The 27,119-nt window shown below is 41.4% G+C and overlaps 1 protein-coding gene and 1 long non-coding RNA gene across 7 annotated transcripts in view; one reads left to right on the forward strand and one right to left on the reverse strand.

Annotated features, from left to right (window-relative positions):
• The window catches only part of LOC122872284 (fidgetin-like), a 35,470-nt gene extending 29,035 nt beyond the window's left edge, over window positions 1-6,435 (forward strand). For 2 of the 3 annotated variants that reach the window (XM_044188298.1, XM_044188297.1), the window contains exon 3: window positions 339-6,435. In XM_044188298.1, the coding sequence (XP_044044233.1) occupies window positions 339-2,620 (2,282 nt within the window). In that variant the 3' untranslated portion in view covers window positions 2,621-6,435. Of the gene's footprint in view, window positions 1-332 lie in introns of all 3 variants that reach the window. The other variant, XM_044188299.1, reaches the window with a different exon arrangement.
• Window positions 3,099-27,119, reverse strand: part of LOC122872287 — an 80,397-nt gene continuing 56,376 nt past the window's right edge. The window contains exons 3-4 of one of the 4 annotated variants that reach the window (XR_006377068.1): window positions 17,157-17,260; window positions 3,099-3,181 (exon numbers count right to left, since the gene is read on the reverse strand). This is a non-coding gene — a long non-coding RNA (uncharacterized LOC122872287). Of the gene's footprint in view, window positions 3,182-16,014; window positions 17,261-27,119 lie in introns of those variants that run through there. The other 3 variants (XR_006377067.1, XR_006377066.1, XR_006377069.1) reach the window with 3 other exon arrangements.

Genomic DNA, 27,119 nt, shown 5'->3' on the forward strand with positions numbered 1-27,119 from the left:
GGTCTGGCCAGGGTGCATTAGGCTGCCGTAACCAGCCATCCCACCATCCCTCTGTACTGCACTATACCTGCCGACACACACTCTGTCCTTCTTATGATCTGTAGAAATTAACAATTCATGAATAGTTGGACACAAAACTATCTCATGATATGTATCAGGAAGAAAAATAAATAAATATACAGAGTACCACACCAAACAAGCCTCCAGATGAATATCACCTTTTTAATTGACCATCCATCCCAGGCAATTTGAAGGTGTTGTCATTTTAATTATTGCTGAAATGATTTTAGCATGTCAGTGTCTTCACGTGCAGTTGTCTGTGTCTCCATTTCTCTCAGGCTTAAAGATGCAGTGGACCCCCGAGCACAGCCAGTGGGCCGAACAGCATTTCGACATCTCCTCCACCACGCGCTCGCCAGCCCACAAGGCTGAAGCCTACAGGGCGGTACCTGGCCACCTGCAGCGCTCTGCCACCTACCAGTATGCCTGGGCCAATGATGACATCTCAGCCCTCACCGCCTCCAACCTGCTAAAGAAGTATGCCGAGAAGTATTCCGGTATTCTGGAGATGCCGGGCTCTTATTCTGAGGCCCCAGGGGTCCCAGGAGTCATGAACGGACGGAAAGGTGAATCAGAGCCCTGGCAGGATGGCGTCTATCCCATGAGCTGCATCCCCGAGGGGGTTTCTGTCAGAAAGGGAGGGGTGGCGGCGGCTTCAGAGGTGGTGTCTGGCATGTGCAGCTCCCCAGGCCTGGCCTCCAGCACCCTGAGTGAGCCCAGCTACTCCAGCAGCAGCTGTGGGAGCCACACTGCCACCGCCCTCCACTCCTCCTCCATGCCCTCTCAGGAATATGGCCCTGCATACAGCAGCTCTTACCTGCACAGTAGTTACAGCTCCCAGTCTGCCCCCGCCCCAGCACTTCCCTCCCCACTACACAGCTCTGGGCTCCTGCAGCCACCCCCTCCACCACCCTCCCACCCCACTTTAGTCCCAGCTTACAACGGAGGCTCCCCCAACTTGTCTACTTATAATTACCCCCCAGCAGGATACCCAGCTCAAAGCTCAGTCGGGCCAGGATACAGCCCTGGGGGAGCACCCCCTCCTTCCTCATACCTCCCCTCAGGCATCGCTGCACCTACACCCCTTCCCCCCTCTTCTGCTTTACCTGGATACCCATACCAGAGCCACAACCTGACCCCAATCGCCCCCACACCTCTCAACAATAGCTCTTCCAACTCACTGAAGAGGAAAGCCTTCTACATGACAGGCCAAGGAGAGATAGACTCCTCTTATGGTAACTTTGGCTATGGCCAGGCTCGGAACTCAGCTGAGAGCCCCATGTACAGGATAGCAGACAGCAGCAGTGCAAATGGAGGCTCCAACAGTGCCAGTGGTGGTGGATTTGACAGGAGTGCTGAAAAGTCATCTTTACCTTTTAATCCTCAGAAGCAGTCCACGATGTCCTCAGAGCAACAGCAGAGGAAGTACAGCAGCCAGGCAACAGGTGGGCCACTGACTCCACCAGCCTATGTCTCCTCCACCCTGGGGGGTTCCCGCTCAGCAGATTCCCTTGTCAGCTTCACCTCCCCATCCCTCAGTGAGCAAGGTGCTGATGATCACCGTCTCCATCTCTCCCACTCAGCGCCAGGGCCTACCTCTTCTTCATCCACTTCCTCCTCCCGGCCTGCTGAAGAGCAGCTAAAAACCAGTGACCCTCACCTCCTAGACATGGTTACCTCTGAAATCGTTCAGCAGGGGCCCCCAGTTGATTGGAGTGACATTGCAGGATTAGAACTGGCCAAGGCAACCCTGAAGGAGGAGGTCCTGTGGCCCATTTTGCGCCCGGACATGTTCAGCAGTTTAGGACCAGCCCCCCGTTGCGTGTTGCTGTTTGGCCCCAGGGGCAGTGGCAGGACGTTGCTGGGTCGCTGCCTGGCCAGCCAGCTGGGAGCACCATTCCTCCAGCTCAGTGGTTCCACGTTGGCCACCAAGTGGCTGGCAGACGGAGAAAAAATTATCCGAGCATCGTTCCTGGTAGCGCGCTGCCGGCAGCCCTCAGTACTGTTCATTAGTGAGGTGGACATGCTGCTGTCAGCCCACCTCAGTGAAGAGAGTCCCATCAACCGACTGAAGGGGGAGCTACTTGCCCAGTTGGACTCACTTCTCATGGGCTCAGGCGACGACGGAGGCAACCAAGTGTTGGTGGTTTGCTCCACAAGCAGACCCCAGGACATGGACGAAGGGCTGCGCAGGTACTTTGCTCGGAGGGTCCTTGTGCCCCTGCCGGACAGCACAGCCCGACACCAGATCGTGAACCAGCTCCTCGCTCAATCTCAGCACAAATACTGCTTGAGTGAGGAGGAGCTGGTGCTGCTGGTCCAGCGTACGGAAGGTTTCTCCGGACTGGACCTGGCCAGACTCTGCCAGGAGGCCCTTGTTGGTCTGTTACACGTCTCTGCACAGGGCATGGATATGACAGGTATGATGCCCAGGGGACAGGTCAGGCCCCTCACCTACCAGGACTTTGAGAGTGTCTTTTGTAAATTCCAAGCCAGTATATCGCAGAAAGAGATTGACACGTACACTGAGTGGAACAAAATGTTCGGCTGCAGCCAGTGAAAAGATAGATTCCGCCCTTGAGAAAAAGAGGCATCCACAATTCCTCCCCTCAGGGCAGAAGCATTGTGCTGGAGGGAAAGGCACACAGAAGGCCAACACAAGCCCACTGAGCTCTCACAAGCAGGGTTTAGATGCACCGAGAAACCTGTTTGAGACAACTGGCAGTTTTGCAGTTGATGAGCAAGAGTTTTAATTTGAATGCTTGACACTCCAGAAAACCAGGCATTGTTTACACATTGCAAGGAAGTTGGCTTCAGAAGAGACACCCCAATGTCTGTGTACATATCGTTACGTTCTTGTTCTTGAGATTTAGTTGGCTATCCAAGTGCCTGAAGTGGTGCTTTCTGATTTTCTTTCTTTGTTTATTTGCCTCACAATCTACATTCATGGCATGAGCTGATGATTATTAAGAGCTTTAAAACTTCAGCGGTGAGTCTGAAAAACAGATTGACAGTTGCCATTGGTGGTGGTCAATTCTTTATTGTCTTGCTAAGAGCAGTAATCCATCAGGGCGGCAGTAGTCTGGGCCCTGACTCACACTCATCTCTTCTGATCCTGTGTCTGCAAAACAAACAAACGTAACAAACAAAACTCAGGAAAGCATTTGTGAATTGTACAGTACCTCAAGATATTTTGACGAAAAGCACTAAGATCTGAGAGGAGAATCCGAGGTGTATTTGGCAGTTTATGTTTAGCAAAGCAGTGTTAGGTGTACCTCAACTGGCTAGGATAAATAGCAAAGAGGTGACAATGAATGTACTAGATATGTTCTGGAATGATGGGACATAATCAATAGTGAGAGTAAAAACATAATTTCTTTTCATTTTCTTCCTCACAGCAGGTGCTTTAGTTACCTGTTTCTACTTGACCAATCCTGAAGCTTATTTCCATCGCTCTTAAAAAAAAATGTAAAACCGTGTTGCCCAGCTTTGTTGTTTTGGGGTTTTAAGAGACGGGGAGGTGTTGGGGTGGTGGGAGTTGTATATTTATTAAAACAACCATATTCAACATTGTTTATATTGTGCGATCTAGGCTATATGGTTAGGCTGCATGGAGGCGCCATCAGTTTGTCAGCTAACTTCTGCGCAACATATCTGCTCATTTGTCATACAGTTTAGTAAGGGAAGGTGTATTCTCTGATGTGGATGAAGTTGATGCTAAAAACACCTCCAAAAAACTTTAAGGAATTGTTTGACATTTTGGGAAATACACTTATTCTTATTTCTTACAGAGAGTTATATGAAAGATCAAGCAAATGCCAGTAGCCGGTTAGCTTAGCTTGGCATAAAAACTGAAAACCGTGAAACAGCTAGCTTGGCTCTGTCAGACGGTAACAAACTCTATTTCACAATTTGAGGTTTTATAGGGGGTAATGAGCAGCTAAGCTAACGGGCTGCTGGCTGTAGCCTTATATTGAACGGAAAGATAAGAGAGTGGTATCGACCTTCTCATCTAACTCTCGGCAAGAAAGCGTATTTCCCAAAATGTCAAGCTATTCTTCACAGTGATATCAGAGACAATTGACTGTATCTCTTTGTGTGGGTCTTGAATTAAATGTTTGACTTAATGTCATTTGGTCTAGCTTATTCCAGTTGGTTTCAGCCAGAATGCTGTTATTGAATATCAGTAAATAGCTAATTTGCTGTGTTCAAGGAATATCTGTTTTTATAACAGTAAATAGGATCAAGGGAGCTTATTCCAAATATCCTCCTAGTTTTTAAGTTGGATTTGAGGTATCACAACTTAGATTTGGAAATATGGATTTTGCAAAGTTGCCTTGTCACACTTTTTAGCTGTATTTGAACTGGATTAGCTGTAGAATGGGATACCACTCCTGTTGTTTGAATTAAGCAATGTCATTCATCCAGTACATATCTTACATGTCTATAATAAAAAGTATGGAAAGTAGAAAATCATTACATTACATTAAATTACTGTGTTTGTCGGATGTCAGAGGTAATTTGATAATAGCAATTCTGATTGATTGACATCTCTGTAATGCAATTAGCATTGTTATTGTAGTGGCCATGTTATTGTTCGACCAGCGGGCATATACATAGTTAGCAAAACTGTAAGGGACACTATTTTAATCAAGTTACAATCAGAAAACTGATTTTAATCAAAAGCGTTTATCCAAAATGACTGCCCCAGACTTACTAATCCATTTCAAACCCTTGTTTGTCATTTTTTTCTCATCTGTAACTGTATTGTCCGTTTTATTTTTCACTATATTTACACAGATGGCACGAAGCACATAATCTGACTGAAAAGCTTTGTAACAAGAGTGAGGAATTTTGGCACTAGTCTTAAAGTCCTTCATCTCTGAAGGTTATCTGTTGCCCATTGTATTGCATTGGAATGTATTTTTGTCTCTTCCTTGTCACCGTGTAAGAAGCTGTCCTTTAGCACTACTGTTGTGACATGGGAGTACTTAAGATAGTTTAATGTACGTGCACTAAAGTATTTTGTGTGTATTACTGTTTTGTTGTATCAATGCCATTGGCAGCGCTTGATTTGTTTTGTTTTGTCTATCTGGTATTTATCCTGAAGGAGATTTCATTTATCTGATTATCAGTTTTACACTTTTATTGTACATCCTGCTTTTTTTAAATAATATCAGTGTTGAAGTAGGAGCTACACACTGTATGTGCAAGCCCACTCTGTGTTGCTATCTCTGGTCTAGGCACCATCAGTGCAGCACCTGATGGGGGTGGTGGAGTTCTGCTGAGCATCAGCAAAATTGACGGAAAGGAAAGACAGCCAGGCAGTATGGCGGCAGCACAAGGGGAAAGCAGAGTGGTCCGTCAGAAAACCACCCTCAAAACAATCTGTACCAGAATTCCTTCTGTCAGCAAGTCCTCTGGAGAGAGAGTCCCTTTAGACAGAAAAACCTACTAATGCACTTCAGAGCACACATCAACAGCACAGGCATTCTCTCTCCACAGCCGACGAACAAACGACTTGAAACACACCAGTCAATGCTACGCTTGTTTGTTACGTGTTTTGTTGTCCTTCTTTTGTGTCTTGACCTTTTTCTACATGGTGTTTAAATCTAGCTTCTTCTTTTTTCTTTTTTTTTTGGAAACGTTTCTTTAAATGGACGCTAGAGTTCTTCTTTAAAGCATTTCTACCTCATGGCTGAAAAACACACGTGGTATTTGATTTACGTCTTTCCAAATGTCAGACATTTGTGAAAAATGCATTGAAAAAATAAAATAAAATAAGAAGTGGAGAGAATAACACCATGAAGTTTTGCGCAGTCTACCTCAGATGACTGTACTTAAAACATTTAGCTGATGGTGCAACTGCAGGCTGCAGCATAGCCTAGTGTGTGTGTGTGTGTGTGTGTGTCTCTGTCACTGTGTGTCAGATCTGAGCCTTAGGCAAAACACACACACACACCTGATAACTCTTAACATCAAAAACACACTCACAAGCGACTTGTGAGGAAGGAACAGTTGGGGTCGACCTAAAGGTGACCTGGAAATGTATAATCCAATACATTTGCTTTAATCTTTTGTGAACTACTGTGGTTGTGCGCGTGTGAATGTGTATATACGTGGGCACACTCTTCTTTTTTTTATTTAGTGTGTTGAATTTTATAAATTGTTAGTATATATAACACACTTGCACAACTTTAAACCAGAGTGTAACGTGTTTCTGTTGTACATACCTATACATACAATACAAATGCACCACTTGTTTATATGTGTGAATATGTTGCCATACTTGCAGTCAACTTAAATGTATTTTCATGTAATCTTAGGTACAAGCAGCAACAAACGATTCATTAAAGACATTTTCTTGGGAGATTATATCTTGTACATCTCGTTTTTTATGTCGCTGGTCACATTAAGGCTCTGAGGGATGGATAAAAAAACATTAATAACAGAATTTTATTTATCAGTAGAATGGAAAAATATATGTATTGTCCTGCCAAAAAATAGCCCAGCTGAAAAATCGCCTTAATGAGCCTTGAGTTAGTCACCCTTGTGTGCAATTATAAAATCATCTGTGTTGCGCAGGAAGCCAGCGCTGTCGCTTCTCTCATTAAAATGTAACAATTCATTTCTCTTGCTGTGGTAAGAGTGGCAAGACCAAAACATTAAAGCATTAATTATCTTTCTCCATCACAAAGAATTCAGATTAAGTGAGTACTCTTAATGAAAATTATGTGCATTTGCCCACTACATTTCCAAGGTATCATTATATAGCTGGTGGTGAGGTGTGGGAAGCTGCTGTATAGCCTCTATAATTATCTGTGAAAACTCAAACGCTTCTCAAGAGGTTAGAGTGCATCAAGGGCTGCTGTTTTCTTCATTTTTTCACTTTGAAACATGTTATAGCCATGATCAGAAATTATTTGACACAAGCTTTTTTTGTCGATCAGATATAAAGCTGATAAATGTAGTGTTCTTACAGATTTTGAGCCTATGAGACAACCAGCAAGAAGAGACTTGGTTATTTTGCTCACTTTTTTTTTTTGCTCTAAGCTTCATAAATACTGTAGCAGCAAGCAGGCCTGTAAATAACCTGTATTCACAAAGCTGCGGTTGGTCTCGGCTCGACTCAGCAGGGGGAGTGATACAGGAAATATTATCGACAAACTGACCTGCAAGTTTTTATCCAAATCATGGTGCAGCAGCCAGACTTTCATGGAAAGTCTTTTTCGTTTTATTTGTAATTTAAAGGTTGACGTGCTTTCTAACAGCATAAAGAACTGTGTGTGTGAGTGTGTGTGATGAGGACCGTATGAGTCAATGCGTGTGTGTGTGTGCACCCTGAGGTTATCTGCCACAACACCACTGTGTCCTCTTCACTTTAAAGGACCCTCATTCCATAAGCTTTGCCTCACACCTCTACCCACTCTTTGCACGACAATTAAAATATGCTAAGTGATCATTTTCCTTAAGTAGTCTTAAATGTGCAATCCATTCAAATATGAGAGGAAATTGCCCACAGCTCGCAAAAAAAAAAAAATTTAGAGGTGGTTGAACAGGGGGGTAAAGAAGGAATAAATTATGCAAATAACACAAAGGACTTTAGCACTTGAAAGCCTAATTTTCCTATAATCAGCACACTGTCGCCTAATATTTTTTTCCCACCTCTTATTAAAAGTGACTGTTCTTTTTGCCGATCATCAGATGGCTCTATCTGTCACTGGTCTGTGAAATGACTGCAGCCTGCCAGACTAAATGCTAAAGCATTTTGCTGGAGCTTTTAGATGATGGTTACATTCCCACACAAGTAATTATGCGTCGGAGAGTCCAGAAATAAGGTTTAATTATACAGTAATCGTCTGTGATGGACACTAGGAAGTGGTGAGTACCGCCAGACTGCAATCCATCAATGACAAACCTCTGGCCAGTTTTAATTCCTCCTCATTTGCATCCTAACCTCCACACCAAGTTGCGCAAACGCTGTTAAATGTTAATAGGACCTGTCTCGCCACTCAAAATGAATGCTTAAGCCATTTTTTAGTCACTTTGCTCTCTACCCCCTCCTCCCTCTATACCACCACCGACTCTCCTCTCCCCCTTTCCGTTTCATCTCTTGTCCTCTCTTTATCTAGCTACCTCTATAACCCACTCCCTTTCTTTTATTCCCATCCAAAGCCATCGTCTTCATGCCATTCTCTCCTGTCATCCTGCCTCATATCTTTCGCTCAGTGCGGCCCCTCCTCCCTCCCTCCCTCCTTGCAGGCCTCGCCGTGGAGGAGGCACAGAGCGGTCACTGATGCACTAATTGGGAGCAACACTTACAGTTTTATCTCCCCCCACCACTAATAGCGGTCTGCACTGAAGCAACTCACCTTAGGATGAGGAATGGATGGATGAGTTGGAGGTAGGATGTGATGGTGGTGGGGGGGCTGGTCGAGGCCTTGAATGAGAAATTCCTCCGTGCAGACTGCAGCGCAGACTCAGTGTGAGATTGGGCCCTCAAGCCATCATGGTTAATCCATATCCCGCTGGACCTCGGACTCAATTCCCTGCTTCATTAATTGAAAACGATGGCCTTTTTTGGTGTGAGTGAATAAAACAAGTAGCCATTTATGAAAAAAAAAAACATTTTGTCTGGTTTTGTTCCTGAAGTAGCTGCAATCTCATTATGCCTCTGTGCTGCATTTCAAAATGTGCTATCATCTTTGTCTTGATTGTCTCCCAGTGTCGGGAGAGATAAATACACACGCCGCTTTGCTGTGCTGATGCCAGGACTGTTTTTCAGTGAATCATTTGAAGTCTTATCAGCCTTTATGGAAATAAAGCCTTTGCCTAATAAACTGTTCCACAGGCTTTGGGAGAGTAGCACATAAACACCTTTTTTCTCCCGACAAGCCATCATTAGCGCATCTTGTTCAATGCTTTACACATAATTGGAATCAACATCTATTGTTCGTGTTCTTGACCTTCCACTTGTTTTCCAGCAGACACTCAGAAACATTGTATTACTGCTGAGAGGGAATCTTAACTAGGAGAACACATGCTAAGTACCTTTGCTTTGTTTTATCAGGGGCACATTGCTTCACTTTGAATGTAATGTGAAAACCCATACCTTTCTGATTTAATGATAAAAATCCCAATGTGTATTCTAATATACAGTTTATATATTGTATTTTGTACATATATATATATATGTATATACAATATACAGATATTAATCACATTTTTATCACATGTTGCTGATGTCTGTCCATGCAGGACAACAGTATGGCAAATAGACCCACATAGTGCAGTAGAATAGTCCATTACCAATATTCATAACCCCTAAACTGCAACCATATCAAATCCATATCATATCATATCAAATGCATCAAATCCTTTACTTAAGTAAAATAAGGCAATACAACAATGTTAACATACTCTATTACAAGTCCTACATTCAACTGTTACTTAAGTAGTAGTAAATAAAACCCACTGTACACTACCTGCCCAGCACCAAATGGGAGACAGAAATGCTAGTTAGCGACTAGCTGCTGAACATAGTGGAGCATTTAGCTAAAGAGACAGATATTTTTCTCAGGAGCTGGTGGAGACCAAACTAGAGCTAAAAGGAGATGGAATATTGGACTTATATCCATCAGGTGGCCAGAAACACAACTCCAAATGAATGTTAATGTTATTCTGTATCCGCTGGCAACTGTTAGCTAACACGTTAGCCAAGTCAACTTGAAGGATATTATGTCAGTGTTGTGTTTATAACTTGTTTTCTCCCAAGTGGTTGAAAATTCAGTGGCTATAAGTGACGATTACGGTATAATGTTTCATGCTAAAGCTTAATGTAAGAGTCGCACAAGTTGAGAAGGGTTATAAAATTAGTGACCTGGCTCAATAATGTCTGTACACTGCAATATCTGGTGAAGATTTGCTAATATTAGCTAACATTAACCACCATTAGCTACTGGTCATATCAGATCAAGTAAAACTGAGTATCAAAAGTAAAATTACTCATTATGCAGGCAGAATGGCCCCTGTCACTGGTATATTACATACTGATTGATTTATTAGTGATGCATATTGTGCATGTAAGTAGAATTTCAGTGTTATAGTTGGGGTGGTGCTAGTTTTAACTACTTTATATACTGCTACAAGGTTTCATCAATAATAATTCATTATATTTTACATAGTTGTCATATGTTTTGTATGTAAAATCTGAATCTGAAAACAGTAACTACAGCTGTATGTAGTGAAGTAAAAAGTAAAATATTACCTTGTGAACTGTAGTAAAGCAGAAGTATAAAGTAAAATAAAAAGAAAATGGAAATGCTCAAGTAAAGTATAATACTTGAGTAAATGTACTTTCCACACCACAATTCAGTGGTGCTACTACAGACATTACTGTTGGAGCATGTCCTTTCAGACAGCATTGCCAATCTCCATGCAACAACTTAAGGAATCTTCTTTGAGAGAGGAAGGCAAGCGCAAGAAGTAAGAATTCACAAAGACAGACACACTGGACACAGAGTCAGCGCTGGATCCATTGAATTAGAATAATGAACGCCATCAATGTGACTGAAACTAAGCTGGGATTTCACAAAGCTCTGAGCTGGTTGAAGATGAAGACGTGGTAGCAACTGAATTGGCTTCACCCTTTGCTGATGCATGGAGATCCTGTGTGGTTTACAAGAACATCTGCCATGCAAATGGTGGTCTTGATTATGCTAATACATTATTATGTTAATGGTGTTCATCTTTAATAATGCATGATGTTGGCATAGTGATAATGCATTGCATGTATTGTCATGCAAATTCTATAATAGAAGTTTATTAATTGACACTCATCAGAGATTCTAAATCATAACAGGAATAAGCTTTGATTTGGTAAAAAAATATATAATTAATAATGTTATTTTCTAATTAAACTGCAAATGTCTATCCATTCCTTATAAAAATTAAGTGTCACATAATGCTACATTCATTCATTTAGGGCTGCCTGTCTTATCTAAAAGGTATATCTCACTGATCGAGATCAGAGATGTTCTTTAGGTTTAACAGCAGGCTGTTATCAATGCAGCTATTCTCTTACGAGGATCCTGTGCAGCCATCATCGAGATTCAAAGGCGCCAAAAATCAGATCTATTTGATCGCACAGCCCCCTCGCTAACAGGGAGTCAGACGTGAGTCATCCTCACTCCGATGCCCACCTCCCTCAGCAGAAAAACTTAAAACGAGCCTTTCCAGCGTCACAGGAGGCTACATTCAGAAACACTTTCTTGCTTTTTTTGTGTTGTCAGATTGGCGGCGCTTGTGGAGTGTTCACAGGCACTCTGGGATGGGCTGTCGTGTTAGCGGTGAGTGGCAGACCGACCGACTGACAGCCAGCGAGGTTGTCTCTGGAGGATTCCTACTGAGGAGGTGTCGCTGAGTGAACTATCAGGGACTGTGATGTGCATTAGGCTGTGCAAGAGACCTCTACAAAGACAGGTTTTTTTTAGAGTGGGTGGGGGTGTTTTGTTGTTTTTTTTTGGTGGGTGACATTATGAGAGATTCATTAGCTGTCTACCTTTTTTCAGATCATTACTCATCAAAGCCTTTCATCTTTCTAGACAGTGATGGACAGGTTGAAATAACTCAATTCCTGCCTCTCTGATTGATTTTATAACAGCACATACTGTACCAACACCATCACCTGATCATCGTCAGATTTTCTCCTTTACTGCAAGGAAAATCCCTCACTGCTGAACTCGTTCTATTTTCTCCACAGCATATCGTGTTGGAGGTGCACTTTCCTATGTGATTTTGTCTCGGCTATAATGCCACATCGTGTATAACTGCCAATGGAGACATCCAATTAGTAGCCAGTCAGGCTGTGTTAGCTTAGTTAAGAACACACACACCTACACACACGTGTTGCAGATGTACAAACACACACACGCACACCCACACACAGGCGAGGGATGGGCGCACACAGAAAATGCACACAACCACTTGCTGGTTTCCACATGAGTACACTGAGCGTGGAGCTGGGGGGATGGGAGACCTGAGATGTGAGGGGAGAGCGGGGATCGTGGTGGCAGCATACAGCGGCGGTGGCAGCAGCGATGGTGGTGGTGTGGTGGCAATCTCACCCAATCATGTGTGCTGGGAATGACTTCATTAAGAGGCCCTGTAGAAGTCCGATGCCTGGGAATTGCGTTTGCGCAGGGGATTGGAGGGAGGAATGAAGCAGAGGAAGAAGCAGGAATGAGTCCTGAATCCCTCTTTTATCTGGCGTGTGATGGAGAGATCCAAATCAACAGCTGTCAGTCAGGTGGGCCCCAGGGCGAAGGCCTCCAGCAGTGGGGGAGGATGGGGCAGAGGGTGGGATGGAAGGGGGAGATCTGGTGAAAGCCTGGGGGGGATGGGGTCAGCAAGGACAGGGCCTGACTGATGGGGTGAGTGTCAACCCTGGATTCCTCCACAGGTTCATCACATCATCTCCTGGTTCACACAGGCTGGTGATGCTGAGTTGCATTTTCAGAAATCAGAAGTAATTACAAAAAAATAGTCTGGGCCCATATTTATCAAACTGCTTAAGGAATAAAAGTGTAGGATTTTTAAAAGTAAAAATTCCTACACTTATACTCCTATTTGCAAACTTAAGAAAATAATTCATTTATCATCTTTTGGCTTAAAAATGCTCTTAAATTTGAAGTTGGTTAAGAGTAGTTCCTAGATGACTGCAGTACAGCAAAAATAGGGTAGTTTTAGTTTACTGTTTGCATTTGATTAGAGCATTTGATAAGATGTTAGCCCACTTAAAGTAAACTTTAAAAAAATTAAACTTACATATGTTTTTGCAGAAAAACATATCACAGAGTAAAATGTAAGGATTTGTTACCACTCCTACAGTTTTAGCAGTTAGTATACAAAATTATCAACATACTTATACTATTATACATACTATTTTATACTAACAACAGTACATGTGACATCGGACGTCAATCAAACTGCGACTTTGAAACTGCCAATTAAACTTCACAGAGACTTCAAAATGTTTGCCCTGAGATTTTATGCTTTTTTTTTTGTTTCACCACCACCCACAATTTATTTAAATGTTTTTCAGCTGTGAGCAGCTCCTCCATTTCCTTTGTGCACTGCATTGTGGGAGAATAGTGTCCATCAACAGCACACTCAAAAACTGACTGTATTTAATCTGCATACTATTTGATTTGAGTTTTTTTTCTCACTTTTCCAATGTGAACACACTAAAACCTGCTTAGAATCAGTATGTAGTATGGATTTTGGACACAATGATTGTGCTATTCCTCCTCTAAGTATCCTCCTCTCTGTATTTGGGCATGAGGCACTTCATAAACACAGGCCCAGATCATACTGTAAATAGTGCTGAGTCTGAAAATGCACATCAGCATCACCAACCAGGAGTCACAGCTTTGGCAAAAATGTATGTGATATAACTGACTGATTTGAAAAACATTATAACAACAGGAAGCCTGGAGCTTTTCAACAACCAATACTTTCCGCAGTAATAAATCAAACTTTTTGTATTTATTTAAAATTACAGTTAGCTAAGATATATTTAAGATATACTGTATGCTCATATTGTTACTGTGTATTTCCCATAAATAAATAATTCCCAGGAGTAATACTTCTCCTGAAAGTCAGTGTAGGAATAACTAACTCGCAGTCCTCCTCCGAGGTAGGAGTGCTTTTAGTCCTAGTGTAACTTTCAACACATTTTCTACAAGGGATTCTGGGACGCTTGATAAATACGGGCCCAGATTATCACCCAAATCACCTTCTTTCTTAGGTTTGCTTTTATTTTACATGATTTCACAGGCTATCTAACAGCCTGTGTTCCTCATTACTGTATAAAAGCAGGCTATTATGTAAACTGTATATTTCTCAAAGTCAAATCCCTGTAATAAACCTCCCCTGCTCAGAGATGAGGGGAGTAGATGCAGACAGAGAGGTGAGTGTGTTTGAGCACCACGAAGGTCACTCCAGATTGAGAAGTTTGTCAAAATGTGATGACATCAGCAGTCTGTAAACTGTTATTGGCGCTGGCTGAGCGTTGACCACGTCCAAACTGTCTGAAAATTACAAAAAAAAAGAGAAAACACACACACACCCAAACTGACTGCCACCGCTCTGCCAGAAATGATTGCCTCCAAGGTTTCTTTTTTCTTCTCCCATCTCCCCTTGTTCACCCATGCCTTTCGTCCTCCTCCTCCTCCCCTCCTCACCACCACCAACAACAACACAACTCATATCCCCATCCCCCACTGACTTTCTGCCTCGTTCTCACATGCTTGTACTGTAGAAGGCAGGCAGCCAGGCATGTGTAAGCTTCCAGGAAAGAAGGAAAGGAAGAGGCAGAGGAGGGGGAGAAGCTAGATCTGGATTTAATGACATTAAACATGGTTTTTATGCTCAATAAGAGGCCTATATTATGATTGATCTAAGACAGTCAACACTTTATCGAGACACAAATGGAACCGTCTGTCACTGAGCCAATTGAGTCATCAATATCTGCTGTAGTCATTTCTCTTTTTTCCCTTCCTGGACCGTTTACAGTGAGTAATCATCTGTCTGGTCGCTTGCATCTCAGGGGTTTGATCGGATAGCGTTTTTGAACACCGGCGGAAACCTGCCTGACAATCCAACAAGCCACTCACTGAAGATTGAGAGGGCCCCATTATGTCGGCTGCCTGTGGCCATATCAGAAGGCTTTTCTTCTCCCTCCTCTCGCCTCTACATAACACACAGCGGTAAATAAATCACAGCTCCGACTCTGTTTATCGATCGGCCCCGCTCCGAGCTCCTTTTTCCCCCTGCGTCTGCTCGTTCTTCTCCGCAGGATGAATTGTTGCTTTGTGTATTGAGGAGGGCGAGATTGTCAAAACACAGAGGTGTACAAAAAGGAGAATGCGAGAACAGGAATACGCTCCGACTGCATGACCCACTGTGATTCTGCATAGTTAGCCTCAATTAGGCTCCATATTAATCGAAATAATTTCAATTAGTGGCAGCATTCGCGTTTGCTTTCCTGGAGGGGAGGCCTCTGTCCTGCTGGGACTACTCTATTGCTGCCATTGTTTCGGGCAAGATCAATTAGTTACAGAGAAGTAATTGTACCCATTTTGAATACTTATTTAACCAAGACATACATACAGCTCAATTAAGTAAAGTCAGGAAATTCAAGGTGATTTGCTGGTACAACGGACATTCATCCCAAAAAGTGACAAAATCATTGGATTGTGTCAAATCAGAACTAAGAGTGCTTTTAAAACTAAGTCAGTTAGATTTAAGGAGACTGATAATTCTGAAATAGACTGGATCCTCCTGCTTGAGTAATTTAAACAAGTGAAATAAGTGGATCTATCAGCTTGAGCCATATAAGGCATACATTAAGATTATATCCATATAGTATTTTGCTCTTAGTGCTGCTCCTGGGTTGTATTCCGTTTTTGATCAGGTTCCAGGTTTATAAAACACACAGAGTCGTGTCCAATATTCATTTTACTTTTAGCTCTGTTTTTCTACACCAACTCCTTAAGGGTTAGCTGCTAAATGTTCACCAGCAAGTCGCCAACTTTGTCTGTGTCAGGCACACAGACACATGCAACTTCCAGCAATATGCAGCTGTATCAGGTGCTTCTCAGGTCAAGGACAGACAGCTTCCAGGGGAAAATGGGGGCCGGAGCACACTGGTTGATTTGCAGCCTTTTAATTGTGCAAACATTTCTAACATTTTGACACTACTGTGTCTTCATCAGAGTCAAGGGGGGGAGCACAATGCAAATTCCACTTGGAATTTTCAAATAGTTGTAATGTAATGGTAATATTAATATTAATAAAGTAATAATAATATGAATGATAGTGATAGGAATAATAATGATAATAGTAATAAGGCTAATAACAACAACTGTAGTAGCAGTTGTCGAGCAGAAACACGGGGGCAGCAGGTGGCCCACAACCACAGATCCAGACTCTGCAGCACCGGAGGCAGAAATACCTGCTGAAAGCGACAGAAGGAGAGAGAAGAGAATTATTATATCCACATTCTTTACACAGTTGAGCCTTTTGGCCTAAATGAAGAACTGAACTTGTCATGTTTCCTCTGATTTATTACACTTGATGGATGCAATACGTCTGTCTTTGTAAAATTAAGATATGTCTGTGTTATTTTGTTTTGTTTTGTTTATAATTATAGTGCATGGGGTGTGGCACTTGGACCTTGGCTATGGCAACGCCCACAGTCGGATTTATTATCCAATACATTTGAAATAACCTTAACCATACCACACTTGCCATGCACTGTTATTGTAGAAAGTGGGAATTGCAAAATTGTTGTCACTGAACATAATCCGGGGTTTTTCAGAATCTTCCAATCTTCTGGGAACAGGGTTGAGCCTAAATACAGTAGATTGGATAAGGCATTTGAAAGGACTCAAATTTGATTAGTGGAGTCAATACTGGATTCATATTTGATAAAATGCTATCAAACCCCAACCCTAGTAATGCTACAGTCCCTGTTCATCTGTGAAAGGGTTAAGAAAGGTGGGTTCCCGAGGCAGAAAACGTCCTATGACTAGCAATCAGCACTAATAAGATCCATCTTCTCTTAAAAGACTCAGTGAAAAGCCCTAAATCCATTCCGAACACATTCAAAGGGGAGATAGGAGAAGGAGCCATGTGCTGTGATGTTTTCATGTCCCTCCCTCCCTCTCTCTCTCTCTCTCTCTCTCTCTCTCTCTCTCTCTCTCTCTTGCCTCTTTCTATCTCTTTCTTTCCCCCTCCACTTCATTATCATTCCCAGGTTATCCCAGCAGCCAAGTGAATCTGGAGCACAAATGAATTAAGGGAGAATTAAGGAGCCTGTGCAAAGTGAAGCTTTTCCAAATCTCAGCACAGATGAAAGGTGGACTTGCTCATACGTGTGCACACACACTCAAACACGTTGCTCAAATGCGTCCACAACACTTATCCCCACTACCCACCCACACATACACACTACCAATGTGTACTATGTAGCAGATATGCGTCTGTAGATTTGTGGATGTCAGTGTGTGTTTGTTGGGAGTGTTTGTCCTCACCTTGCTTCTGGGCCTTGTGCCAAACACAACTTCCTGCAGTCCTCGGCCAAGGCAACACAATGGCGCTTAACGTAGCCCACCACCCTCCCAGCATATTATATCAGCTGGGGAAAAAAGTTGTCAAAAGAGAGGACAAAGAAGTACACATTACATTCTACAGAAACACATACAGGTACAGTATATACACACATACTGTATATGCACTGATGCTGAATATGTGAATTGAGCACAGTGTGTTAAAATGCAAATTATGTACTCAGTAAGTAGAAAGTGGGAGGTATAGTGTATATTTCTCCTCCATTTATGATGTGGAGGACACAGCAGAGAAGTTTGACATTGAAACGGTTCAGTGGAATGTGAAAATGTGACTTTCCCTGCAATGACTTCAGTTTCATTCCCAGCTGATACAACTGATGCAAGTTTCCTACCATGAGCAAAGGTTTTCTAAACATATGTTTGAGTTGCCCAAATCCACTAGTTAAAACATTTGGACATGTCTAAATCAGGGTTGGTGTTGCTTTTAGTGATGAACCTACAGAGATTTATCAACAGACTTTGCAGTTCCTCTTAGCTTTATGCAGGGCTTTAGTGTCTTTCAGCTCATTGTTCTGCTTTTCTGTCCCACAACTTTACTGTTTTGGTTCACTGTCACTGCTCTCATCGGTGTCTGCTTGCAGCAGCAGCAGATGGGAGATGTTTTCAGTGAAAAAGCTCTAAAAACCCACTGCACACTACCTGCCCAGCACCAAACAGCAGACAGACAAAGTTAGCAGCTTGCTGGCAAGCATAGTGGAGCATTTATTAGCTAAAAAGCCAGAAATTTTTTTTGGTAGACAACAAAACAGAGCTAAAAGAAGAGTGAATATTGGATTTACATTCATCAGGTGGCCAAACACATGACTCTCTAAATGAATGCTAATGTTGCTCAGTATCTGCTGGATGTGTAAACAGGCAACTGTTTGCTAACAAGTTTGCCATTTTAACTTGAAAGGTGATGTCAGTATTGTGTTTACAACTTGTTTCCACTGCCCTCAAATGACCAAAATATCAGTTATGCAGGTTTAAATTAATATATAAAATGTGAAAAATGAAATTGTAATAAACTTTAGTTGATGGCTAGTCAAGTATTTCTAGCGGGGGAGGGGTTGCGCTGGTGGAATTTTACTAAAATCCTGGCTATGTCCCTGGTTTTAACATGTTTTAGCCCAGCTAAGTACAAATTACACGTATTTTACATTATTGACAATAATTTTCTAAAACATGACATAGGTTTTAAGATTGATGGATTGATTCCTATTTTGTAGACAGCCATCGGTCATCAACTTGAAACTTGCTTGAGCTAGGTATTAGCTTAGTCCTCTCTTTTATTTTCTTGTGTCAAAGTTTCAATATTGTCATATGTTAATACAGAACAATATTGTTTCAAAAGCTTCTCCTTAGCAGTGCATTGAAGAAAGCACCAACATGAAATATAGACTAAAAGAAATGCACTAATATATATTGTCAGGAAATCAATTTTTGTATTTTCTTTATTTCTTTAAAGAAATAGTTAGACATTTTGGAAAAGTTTGCATATTCACTTTTTTGCTGAGCGTTAGATGAGTTGATCGATAAGACTCATATCTTTCCGAGCTAGAGCCAGGAGATGGTTAGCTTAGCTTAACATAAACACTGGAAACAAGGGGAAACAGCTAGCCTGACTCTGTCCAAAGCTAAAAAATAAATGCCAGCCTACCAGCACCTCTAAAGCTCACTAATTAGGATGATAATTGTTTGTTTAATCCAAACACAACCCGATGTGTAAAAATCACAAGTTGTGGTTTAACAAAGTCTTTGTTGACGTCTTTATGCCAACCTACTACAATGGCCGGCTGTAGTTTCATATTTAGAGAGAGTGGTATTGATCTCATCATCTAAGTCTTGATATTGAGAAAAATTCTTTAGCCCTTCACACCTGCATTACTCACGACAATCAAATAACTGTCATGAAACATTTTTCATGGTGGAGAAATTCAGTCCACTCTCCACTCTCTGCATCCCAGAGCTTTTGTTCAGTTTGCACGTCACACACAACACCTCCTTTGCTGTTTAATAGTTTCAACACTACAATACGTGTGACGCCCAGTTGTCAAGAGACCCAGCCTAAGCAGCCACCTCTCACATCTTTACCCTGCTCAGTAGGAATCAAAGGCAGGGAGAACAGAGACAGGGATGAGGGAGGAAAGGGCCTCCGCTGAGGCTTTGAAAGCTCCACTATTTGGAATTTAAAGAGCTAAATACGAGAAGTAGTTTTACTCTTGCTTTTCCTTCACTCTTGCCACTGTCTTGAGATGCTGTAGTTTCATTCTTTCTTTCTGTTTTTCTACACACAACACTAATAACATTTCAAGTCTCCAGGTTTCCTTTCCTTTGATTTGATTTAATATAATCTGTTCTGATCCTGTGTTATTTCTCCAGTCGTTATCATCTCATCTCCTAATCATACAATTGTCTCCGGAAGGTCTGGAAAAGCTGTTTCATCGATTCTGCGGGAATGCGGATTGATTCGGCTGAATTTGCATGGGAATCCATTCCGTTTGAGCCGAGAGATCATAATCGATCAGATGGGATAAGGCCTGTATCTGGCCTGCTTGCCTTTCAGAGGTTAAGGTGAAAATTAATTTGCTTGTTCGTTAGTTACATTGCAATCCTGTAATTAAGTATTGCAAATGATTAAAATGTAAAACAATGGAGCAATGAATGTGACTTTGATTGCCTGTTTTTTTTTTTTGTTCGATAACATGATCTGTTGGCCTGATAACCGTGCTTACAGAATCCTAATGAAGGTGAGTGAGCTGTTGGTGGCTTGCAGAAACCCTCCTTTTTAATGTTGTTTTGTTGTTCTTGAAGACAATATTGTTTTCATTTCTCCTTGACAGCAATTGTTGCAACAAAGCTCCAAATTTGGCCTCAGAGATGAAAAACCAGACGTTTTGGATGTAGGAGATTCATTTTAGTGGAAAACGAGAACGAAAGTGTTCTAAGTCAAAAATCCCCCATATAATTCAAGGCTTAAAGGTATTTTGCAGGACTTTTTAAATCCGCAAAAGTGACACAGTAATTGTTTGCATAAAATTAAAACTAACTGTCATACTGAGTTCTTTATATTTTAGGAGACTGATAACGTTGGAAAAGACAGGATCCTGCTGCTTTCCTGGTAATTATATATTTTTCCAAAACTAAATATTGAAAGAGCAGAAGTGGATTAAGTGGATCTGCTTGATCTTTTTCAGACAATCACTATGAATCCATAAAATCTTTTACTTTCTGTCTGTTAAATATGTAGCTGGAGCCAGCAGGCTGTTAGCTAGAATTAGCATAAAGACTGGAAGCAGCTAGGGGGAAACGGCTACCCTGGTTCTGTCCAAAGTTTAAAAAAAAATATGCCTACCAACACTTCAAAAATTTACCAATTTACACGTTATATCATTTGATTAATCTGCACAAAAACAGGCAAGTGTGTACAGTAGGTGTATTTTTTAAACTTTGGAATGAGCCAGGCTAGCTGTTCCCCCTTGCTTAGCTAACCAGCTGCTGGATTCCTCTTCATATTTAGCGGACAGATATGAGTGTGGTATCAATCTTCTCATCTAACTCTCAGCCAAAAAAGCAACTAAACCTAACTAAGACCTTTTTTTTGGGACAAACTTCTATTACAACTTTCAGCTAGCAGGGTTCTCATTTTTCCCCCGGGCATTAATCGTCACTTTTGTTGGTTAAAACTACAAACTTTGTTGGTGGCAGATTATCAGCTGTAGCTAATTAACATTAACTCTATCAGTAACTTGACTGGAACATTACAGGCTCCATAGTGCATTTTTCCAAGCAGACAGGAATATTTCATCAGCTAATTCTCAAATATGAGGGTGAAACCGAGAGGCTGGAGAGGTGTTTGTGGTATCGACTGCTGGACAAACACCACACATATATGCGTAACGAGTGGATGTGCATCTGTGCATGTCCGTGTGTGTGTGTGTGTTTGCGCACAAGCTCGAAGCCTTCTGGACAGGGCCGAGGGTGAAGGGGAGTGCTAACACACTCTCCTTGTCAGCGGCAAGGGTAATTACTCCTGGCTGAAATTACTCAACATTTGTTTATAAGCTCCCCTGAGCACACTGTAAATAGATTGTCTGCTCAAGTCCAATGCCATTGAAGCCCTGCTGTCCCCAGAAAACACACACACACACACACACACGCACACACACAGGCTTTATGTTCACTTCAATGCCATCTTTAACCCATCTCACACATTGAGCCAAAATCTTTTTATGCATTTTCCTTTTCTTTAATGAATTACTTATGTTAAAGACTTTGGCATAGCTAGATGTAGCAGCACTCCTGTCGTGTCAAGTGACGTCCTTTATCCTCTCAGTAGGCCTACTAGGCTAGAGCCCTTGATATTTTCACTCCTCATATAACTTTGCATGTGGTTGAGTTGAATCTATTAATCCAATATTGATCTCTGCTTTGTCTCCCTTTTCACAGAGACCACCACCTATCTCTCCCATCTCTCCATCCCTCCCTCTTTCTGTACCAACAATAGCTGAGATCTTTTTAGCATGTATATGAAGAGAGGCGGGGGGAAAATGAAAGCACTCTGAGTCAAGGTCCATCCATGTAGTTATTGTATGAGATGGTTCCTGTCAAAGATGACAGTTTGAAACAATTGACCCACAAAAATGAATTCTTGGCCAGGGCCAAGTGACAACCCAAAGTAATTCATTCTTTTGAAATGTTTAGGGAGATGGAGAGAGAAGTGAGGGGAAGGGGAGCGACATGGAGAGCGATAGAGCAAGACAGAGAGATGGAGAGGAAGGGCAGGAAAGAAGACGAGAGAAACAAAGAGAAAGAGAATCAAAGAAAGTAATAGCAAAAAACATGATAGGAGGGACGAATGAGATAAATAAATCTCAAGGCATCTTATTCATTTAGTTCCAAGGTGGAAAATAGTCTTCTTTAGTCTTTTAGCATTACATCATGTATTTATCCATCATGTGCATATTTCGGAACCTTCTGCCAGGTTATTGATTTAAAACATGTCAGCTGGAAACATTGAAAAGTCAGCCGGAGAGTTCTCAAACAACAGTTTTACCGTTAGCGTTAGCTTGCGCTAGCTAGCTACACCTGATAAATTCTATTTGTGGCAGGTGTCATTTCATCCAACAAAATCCACAAGTGTCGGCTACAAATAAGAAGTAGCGTTTGTCTACTTCTGTCTGAAATCAAGGAAGTATTGTTCAAAAAAAGAATTTCCCTGGTCCCCACGGATCCTTAAAATGTCTTAAAACATCTTAAATTTAGTTTTTGATATTCAAGGTCTAAAATAAATCTTAAAATGTCTGGAATTGGAGGAGGGAAGGAATTACATTTGATCTGGGGCAGAATGAATGAGTGTTTCTATTTTTTTCTTCGGGTTTTTATGTTTTATTTTACCGGTATTTTATATCTCACAACAATGAAAATTTCCACAACGTCTAGTATCTATTTGTTTGTACCGTTTGTACGTTAAATAGGTAGCGTACACTCTGCTTGGTAGGTAGTACGCCTTGTGTACAGACTGTGATCCACATTTTAACCTAGAAGAACAACATGTTTATCCAGCTTCTGATTTGGGGGCCGCAGCGGGGAAAAGGAAAACACCAAGAACGCGATGCTGGAAGCAAGCAATGCAGCCTCAGCCATGGGTAAATGAAAATGTAATAAGAAGTTCCAGCTATTCGTACGAGGCGCGATGCGAAACATTCAAACTTGGAACAATGGTAAGCACGGATTCTCACATGAAATCTCAAAAGCACAAGCGCTATTCTAGCCCATCGAGTTGTATGCTGCTGCTGGTAGTTTGGCTGTAATGTTACGTACTAGAGATGATTTGTCTACTGCGAATATGTCTGTTCTGCAGTGGTGGAATGTAACTAATGCATTTACTCAAGTATTGTACTTAAGTACAAATTTGATGTACTTGTACTTTACTTGAGTCTAGTCTTTTCATGCCACTTTCTACTTTCCACTCCGCTACATCTCAGAGACAAATATTGTACTTTTTACATTTGACAGTTTGGTTATTAGTAACCTTTCAGTTTTTCATACCCATCCTGTCCAGTGAAAATCATGTATCTCCAATGATGGTGATTGTGATTGTGAATGTTTGTGATAAACTGAAGGATGAAGTGTTCCTTTATGGGTTGAGAAAATTATCCTACTTCTTAAACTAAATAAACTATTTAAAAAAAACTTGGATTAGCTGGAAAAATGCATCGTCACTAAACTGAAAACAGGCTGTTTTTCTGAGCTCATGAAAAGTTGACTTTTTAGAGATACGTGGTTCTCACCGGACAGCGACGCAACAAACATATGATGATCTTGTAAAATACGATACATTGCTGCAGATTAAACTACCCAACCGTATATAAAGTAGTTAAAATTAGCTCAACCTTAAACTACAGCAGTAAAATGCAACATACACATTAATGCAGCAGTAATAATAATCCAGAAACATCAGATATAAAAATAAAACACTGAGAGGGAACATTTTACTGCACAATGAATACTTTTACAAGTACATTTAGCTGATAATATTAACATACATAAGGATTTGAATGCAGGACTTTTACTTGTAGTGGAGTATTTTCACAGTGTGGTATTAGTACTTTTACTTCAGTAAAGGATCTGAATACCACCACTGTCCCTCTAGCTAAAGTGCACTGAATATTTCATTTATTCACATTCAATAAAACTGTACATTAACGGTGTATATTGTAGTCTAGTTTGTCGATTTCTTTTGCCGTGGTGATGGTATTATCTTTTCCTTTTAGAGGTATTAAAAAGGTCTTAAAAGTCATTCAATTTGTACTTAAAAAAATGTGCAGATTTCAATGGTTAATCTGCCACCATTGTCATTGTAAAACTACATGTGCAGTGTGAGAATGGAAAGCTTGATGTGGAGCGCAATAGAGCAAGGCAGAGAGATGGAAAGCAATGGAAAGAAGGGAGAGAATCAAAGAGATGAGAGAAACAAAGAGAGAGTTAAAGAAAAGTGGCAACAGCAGACATGGTGATGAAAGAAAGAAGGAAAGAGATAAATAAATTAAAAGGAATCAAGGCATCTTACTAATCAACAAGAGCTCCAAGGTGGAAAATGTGATTCTGTTTACGATAAGTGATTTGCTAATGATGATTTTGATTCTATTCTTCTGTACACAAACCTCCCAACATATGTTGTTGTTATTGCAAGCTGCCATCCGGGCTAATTTGTCTTAATTACACTGAGTGTGTTTGCTGCCTACTACCGCCGTCCACTGAGAGAGACAGACACATTAGATAGAGTGGAGGGCGGGGAGCGCAACATCTGTCTGCTGAAGAGTCGAAGCACACACACGCACACACACTTTTACAAACACATTCAGAATTTCAGAAACACATGCTTACAAACTCTCAACTATGAACACACTCATATACCCACACAGGCACAGTGAGATACAAACACACACACACACACACACACCTCTCTAATAAAACCTTGGTCCAGCCACCTCGCCACCATCCCTTAGCCCTTACCTCCCATGTCCTGCTAATGGCGGCCACCACAGAGGTGACTGTGTGCAAATAGGGCCGTAGCGCCGATGGCCATCCATCACAAGGCCCCGGAGCAACATTACACCACTCTAATGGCCCACTCTGGCCTTCCTTATGATATTAATCCACCGCCTCACAGCACTGATTTCATTTGTAAAGTGGTGGGGGGAGACAAACTGTTCGTTTTTTTTTTTCCCACAGGGTGCTAACGGACGTAGTGTCTGTGCTGCAGACACCTCCGCTCGCACACAAAAACACAAACATGCAACCTCACACACATGCTGTATACGTGGCCTGCCGCTCACCTTGGTCTCCAGCGTGCACAGGTACACACATACATACACAGAGACATAAAAAATAGATCAGCAGATGCCCACACTCCACAGTCTTTTTCCTACAGCCCCTCAACCTGCCATTACAATGGGGCCTAATTATATAAAGTAACTACAAGGTGCTGCATACATCTCAAACTATCTCAGCGAGGTAGCAACAGTGAATTATTGGAAAGTGAGGGTTTTCTTTGCAGGCTGAAAAAGAGAGTATCAAGAAAACAACAATTAAATGGCACAGCTTACCTTAGAGACTGCAGGATGCATCAATCCTCAAACGCATTTTTACTTTGAACATCTTAGAGATGTTTGCTGGTAAATTCAGACTCATGCAGGCGGTTTCTTGGAGGACACTGTAATCTGCACTTAACACTTTACATTTCAGCTGTTTCTGTCTCTCTGCAAGGCAGACCATTGCGGCAAAATATAAGAGCGTCTGACGCAGGCTATCCTTTTCTGTCTGCACATTTATCACCCAAGCAACACAGTAGCTGACGCATCCAGCCAGAAATATTGACTTTTATTGGCAAGTTTTTGTTTTTATCCAGCAAGTACATTACTCACTTGTCAGCTGTCTTTCATTAAAGAATCAGGTATGGTGACTTTTTAGCTGTTATTAAACAGGGTTTATATTACTTCATGTTGTGCCTAATAACACCTCATCTTCACTGTAACACACTGGTAACATATAAAGACATAATGTATGTAAAAGCATAAAAAACCTCATTTAAATTTCAATAATGTAAATGAATGGCATTCTTATGAAAAGCAAGAATTAGTGAACAAAACCTAAACAAAGTGGTAGTAAACTTGTAGCGTTCGTACATTTAAAACGAGTTGACATCTCTAAAAGGATGGGATGGGATGGCACTGTCGCTCCACCACTTGACTGAAACATGTATTGGATGGATTGCCATGAAGTGTTGTGCAGACATTCAGGGTCCCCAGAGGAAGAATTCTACTGACTTTGGTGATCCTCTGACGTTTCCTACAGTGTCACCATGAGGTTGACATTTGTAGTTTTGGGTTGAATGTCTCAACATCTATTGGTTGAATGGCCATGAAATTTGGTCCAGACATTCATGTCCCCCTCAGGGTGAATTTTTATAATTTTGGTTTCCTCTAGCGCCACCATAAGGGCAAATTTTATTTGTTCAATACTTCGGTATATGACCAAATATCTTGAGAACTATTGCCATTTTATTTTTATCTTATTTTTCTCAGCAATAACAGACAGTGAAAATGATCTGTTGATATGGACATCATACCAGCAACATTACACCTTTCACTACAATTTCGATGTCACAGAATATGTCACAGACATGAAAAAACTCACCACCTCCTGTATCTATTTCAGATTAAAAGCTCTCTAGCGTTTCTGCGAACTGATTCCCTTCTTTTGTTAACAAGGCTTTTACTGTATTGTATTTATCAAAGGCAAACTCAATGTAGAAAGTTAGGGCTGGCAACGCTGTCTGTGTGGACACCTCACACGTGCGAGCCACAGCTGTTAGCCGCTACTAGCATAACGCAACATAAGTTGCATTGTGGGTAATGCACCAGGTTTTGACAAAGATTTTTAACTGCCCATCGTGAATCTTTTAAGAACTTTTTAAATGTCATGACATGTCAGATGGAAATGATAAAAAGATGGAATTTTTGACCTACACACAGACTTTAAGCATTAGCATTAGCAGTTAGCTAGCAGCTGATAAACTCTAATTACGGCATTTGTCGTTTCACAAGCCGTGACTGTGGCTTTTGTTTTCACACGCCAAAAGCCACAGTCACTGACTTAAAATGGGGAGCTGATTTTTGTTTATTTCTGCCTGAATTTCACTTGGTAAACTGGCAACTAACCTGGGGTTTAGTGAACTGTAATTATGTAACCTGGATCCATGGCGATGCTTTAGATCTTTTTGTGTCTTTTGTGTTTTTTGGTAAGGAATGTGAAATGTCAAATGCCTACATCCAAGGTTAGTGTGAGGTGTTTCTACACTTATGTAGGAAATAGCCGGACAGT

This window comes from Siniperca chuatsi, linkage group LG24 (assembly GCF_020085105.1).
Source record: "Siniperca chuatsi isolate FFG_IHB_CAS linkage group LG24, ASM2008510v1, whole genome shotgun sequence".
Taxonomy (NCBI): Eukaryota; Metazoa; Chordata; class Actinopteri; order Centrarchiformes; family Sinipercidae; genus Siniperca; species Siniperca chuatsi.